The 4,466-nt window shown below is 53.3% G+C and overlaps 1 protein-coding gene across 2 annotated transcripts; it reads right to left on the bottom strand.

Annotated features, from left to right (window-relative positions):
- Positions 1–3,131: 3,131 nt before the first annotated feature.
- On the bottom strand, positions 3,132–3,867 carry LOC128268158 (uncharacterized). 2 transcript variants are annotated; one of them, XM_053005182.1, is made up of 2 exons: positions 3,519–3,867; positions 3,132–3,460 (listed from the first exon to the last, which is right to left on the bottom strand). In XM_053005182.1, exons 1-2 carry the CDS (start codon positions 3,844–3,846, stop codon positions 3,195–3,197), a joined length of 594 nt encoding a protein of 197 aa, XP_052861142.1. In that variant the 5' UTR covers positions 3,847–3,867; the 3' UTR covers positions 3,132–3,194. The 2 variants fall into 2 exon arrangements, with proteins under 2 accessions (XP_052861142.1, XP_052861143.1); XM_053005183.1 differs by having other exon boundaries at positions 3,132–3,442.
- Positions 3,868–4,466: the final 599 nt, after the last annotated feature.

Below are 4,466 nucleotides of genomic sequence, written 5' to 3'. Positions count from 1 at the left end.
CCTCCGATAGGTGCCGGCTGTGTTCGCGCGCCCTGTTTGTCGGTCTGCTAAATCGGGCACGGGTTGTTTCCGGTTTCCGGGCCGACAGCTGTCTCTACCCAACAATTTTGCACGAGACTGCTTATTTTGAGTATTTCCAGTGTTTATTTTAAAAATTATTCAATTCAGCCCGTACGTAGACGATGCTGCCGGATGGCGTATGTGTGTCGCAACGCAACCGCAACCGCTCTCTAATCAATTGCTTCCTCTCGAGCCTAATCTGCTTAACGGACGCCGCAGGGGTTTAACAACCGAAACACACAAGGCACACACGTTGCCGGGAAAGGCGTCCCGGAATCCTTGTTTGCGGCTTAATGCTCTCACCTGCACGAAGCGCCACACGAGGAACAATTACGCCCGGCCGCCCATTGTGCTTACATGGGTGAAGCTGGTTCGTTTTTTCTCTCTCCTCTTTCTGCAAGCAAAAGTAACGCTCCTCGCAACACGAACGTATCCTTTCAGCGACGCACACACCCGCGCGCTCAGCGTGTCCATTTACCTCGGATACCTGCGCCGAGCACCACCTTCGTTAGCGGTCGATGGCTTTTGGGGCTTTCCGTTGTTCCGTGGCGGTTCTCCGATTTTTTTTTGCTGTGGCCAAGCATAAGTATCTTATGTCATACACTACGCTATGCTCTATGCTTCCGACAGTCCGTCGGAGGTGGTGATGCCGGCGTTGTTGTTGTTGCCGTTGCTGGTACACATTTGCCAATTGCCGGTGCGATTGTTTGGCCACCGGGTGCCACCGTCCGGGGGGTTCATTTATCTTTTCCATTAATGGAATCTCCTGCTCCTGGTGTGCTGGTGAATGCGAAGCAGCACCGACACCGACGCTTTTCCATTCCGTCCGGCCGGCCGGGGGTGAGGTTTTCCTCAGTTAGTTTTCCTCGGTTAGGGGAAGCTATACCGCTCGGGCTCGGGAGGGATGGAGGGTTTCGTTTCTTTTTTTCCTTCGGTTGTCCGAACACTCGGAGGATCCCTTTTTGGGGGGCCACAGGACTGGAACGATGACGTAGCTGGAACCTTACCGTTTTTGTGCCGTTTCCTGTGGGTTATGGTGTGCTCTACTTGCGAAAGCAAGAAGAAGAAGAAGGAACTCATCACTCGCCACCGTTCGGCGGGACGCGGCGTTGATTGTTTGCCAAAACAATTCCGGCGGGAGAATCCGACGGGAAAAACGGGACACGTTCCTGCGCCAGTGCGACTCTTATGCACTTGAGGTGCCTCCCGAAAAACAACGCCTCCCGATGGGTCGACCGATGGTTAAGACGTGACGTGACGGGACGAAGGCAGAGGAACGTAGCTGGGGCGTAGCTTAATGGGATGTGGCGGCGTTTGGGGGCGTTGATGGGACGATGATGAGTTGTAGAGATGTTGCGAAAATAATCAGCAAACGGGGGTGCCAAGTAATCGATTATTTAACGCTACGTGGCACACCCGAAAAGGGGAGTCCGGACTGGAGCCCGGACTCTTAATGCTTAATGTTTTGGAGAGCAGGGCCCGTCCTCTTTCAGTGGTCTATATTTTTGTTCCTATGGAGTTTATTATTTTCGTTCTTTCGATTATGATTGGTTCAATCTTTACACTAAGTGCTATAGTAGTCTTCAATTACTTCTGTAGACTCCTGACCGCTCAGACGTCCTGCCCTGTCTCGAAAAATACATATTAACAGAGTAGTAGCAAGATAGCTGTTGGGCTTCGATAGTATTATGCTAGCTATTTCTTTATATTTTATCTTCACTTTCCCTACTTTCGCTTTCTAAAACAGTTTCATTCATATTTCCTATCAATAATTATCATAGTTTTGTGGTGCTCTCGCATCCAATGCTGTATTTCTATGTTTCACGCGCCATTTATGTCGAGGTTGTACAGTTGTTCCCGTTCCTTTCTTCAATATCGATCCCTCACAGACTAACTGTTAATTACTCAATAGTCGCCAATCACTGTTAAAAATAGGCCATTGTAATAATATGTTCACGCTACTCCTAAAGAGGTTCCCACCGGAACGTGTCATTACATCGGCCGTCATCAACTCATTACATCCACCAACACCGGCGGCGACATCGGCCGCGCGTTACTTCGAGTCCCTCACTTAGCGACCCACTTTCCGATTCCGTACCGTACAATGCACGCTGCAGTGTAATAAACCACTGGCGCCCGCCAACAACGGTGGCCAACATCAAACAAATGAACATTAATTTACACGCACCAACACCAGTCGCGGCCGCCGCCGCCGCCGCCGAAGGGAATAAAAATTCAAACCGGAACCGGATGGCCCTAGTTTGTGTCGAGCCGCCCGCACCCGTTCTCCTTAAACACTCCGGTGTGTAATGAAAACACAAGATACTATTTCGTGTCGAAGTGGTGGCTCGCAGCGCCAAAGGAGTCCACCCGGGTCCGGGTGTTGGGCGCGCCCGGGTGTTGCTTCCTCGAATGGACGGTGCCCCACGTAGTGACATAAATATCCTTGCGAACGTTCCTTGCGGGCGGCCGACCAACGGAGACCCCCGCGGTTGGCGGTTGTTGTGGCCGGCCCGAGAGTGTGTGTGTACATAAAAATCATATGCAATATTGATGATAAGAGTGCCGTCGGTGCGTTTTACTTATGGATGGTGCTCACGGCGAAAGGTAAATGCAGCCACAACCACTGCTTTTCTCCGGTGTTCTTTGGCCAAGGCACAGGACACAAACCCTGGATGATAATGTGTTGGTGCCGTGCCGTGCCGTGCCGTGCCGTGGTGATAAATAAAAGTCTCACACTCGAAGCGTCTCGACGTCGGCCGAGAACCGGCACACACTCAAACACACCGGAGAACGTAATCTACAACCCTTATGTTTTATGTATGGAAGGGTAGGACCTTCCGGTACGTGTGTACCGGGATGGGGAGGCCGTATGTAAACCACTGGTGCCCCCCCGGGGCCGGGTGTGCCGCGTACCGATGGCTTGGAGTTGGAAATTGAAATGGATTTTTCTCAATTTTACACACCACGATTGTTACACGATTGTTACTTGTTTTGTTTCGCAAACGCAACCAGAGTCGGGGTGGACACTCCGCACACACACACACACACAGGTTCCATAGGCACACACGGTTCGGTTTGTCAAATGTGAACAATGGTTTACAGTCCTTTTTATTGCGCCAGCACCGGCACCGTCACACGGAACTGTCACAAGCCACCGCACCGGCCCTCGTGCCCACACTGAGCCCCCCGAACACTCCGACCAGCCCGCCGACGATTCCGCCCACGATGGCCCCGGGTCCGGTGAAGATGCTCCCGATTCCGGCGCCAACGAAGGCCCCGGTCAGGGCGCCACCGCTTGCGACGCCACCGATCGCCATCAGCAGGCAGTTGTCCTCGGGCTTGTCGTGGTGCGATTTCAGCCACTCCCAGACGGTGGGACCTGCGAACGACGACAGAGCTGTACAAAGTTGCGGACAGCTGCGGATGGGCATGGGCCACCGGCCCGCCGGACGTACTTGCATCAATGTGGCCGGAGCCATCAAAGGGAGTTCGGCGTTTTGGTCTCGCGGGTGTTCCGCAGTCCTGTTCGGCGGTGGCGGCGGCAGCATCGCCATCGTGGACGCGGAACACCAGTAGCTCCTCGGAGCCGGATTCTGCGGTGTCCGGACGGCGCCCGATGGCGTACCCGATGAGTGGAGCTATCTCTTCCGCCGACTGCTGATCCCTGCCGACGGCTCTCCTGGGGACCACCAGCACCGGTGTGGACCACACCGGCACCAGCACTGACAGCGGTGGGGCGACCACCAGCAGCAGCACCACTAATAAATTCCCGTCGACGCACATCTGCTCTGCTCGGCCACGGTCCGTGCGGTGCGTTCCGTTCTCGTCAACTGGGCAACCGTCACGGGATGGATTATCAATTTTCAGTACGGGCGCCCCCTGGCGGACGGAACCACCATCGCCCTCATCCGGTTTTGCGCCGTGGGGCGGGCCGGCAAGGACAGGTTAACGTGTGCTTCTCGTGCCGACGAGTGCTGGCGTACGTTTGCTGTCAATTGGTCGGGATTTACTACACTATGGGAGGCGACCTGGAACGTGGCCAAACTGGGTTCCCGTCCGGGGTTGGAACTCCCGTGGAACTTCTTGGGCTACTGGAGTATGTGTCCTCTGGTCAAGTCTTCGGGTCGTTCACGTGTAGACCCACAAATACTAGGTCGTTGCGTTGAGATTCGGAATTTGTTTGACACACAAAAATGTTTATAAAATTTAAATGCGATTTTCTACATTGTTCAAAGTATGTGCCATTGCTAGCTATACATTTCTCCTATCTCTCTGCTAAATCATGGATTCCCAGAGGAAAGAATTCTTTGACTTTTTAAGTAAACTAATTAGTCTTCCCATTTCGACTTCCTCGTGGAAAAACGAAGGGCTGCTCAGCCAATACGTGTCCCATCGATGAAAAT

Source organism: Anopheles cruzii, chromosome 2 (assembly GCF_943734635.1).
Source record: "Anopheles cruzii chromosome 2, idAnoCruzAS_RS32_06, whole genome shotgun sequence".
In the NCBI taxonomy this organism is placed as follows: domain Eukaryota; kingdom Metazoa; phylum Arthropoda; class Insecta; order Diptera; family Culicidae; genus Anopheles; species Anopheles cruzii.
The sequence above is the reverse complement of the archived record's forward strand: the minus strand, read 5'-3'. Positions and strand labels throughout refer to the sequence as shown.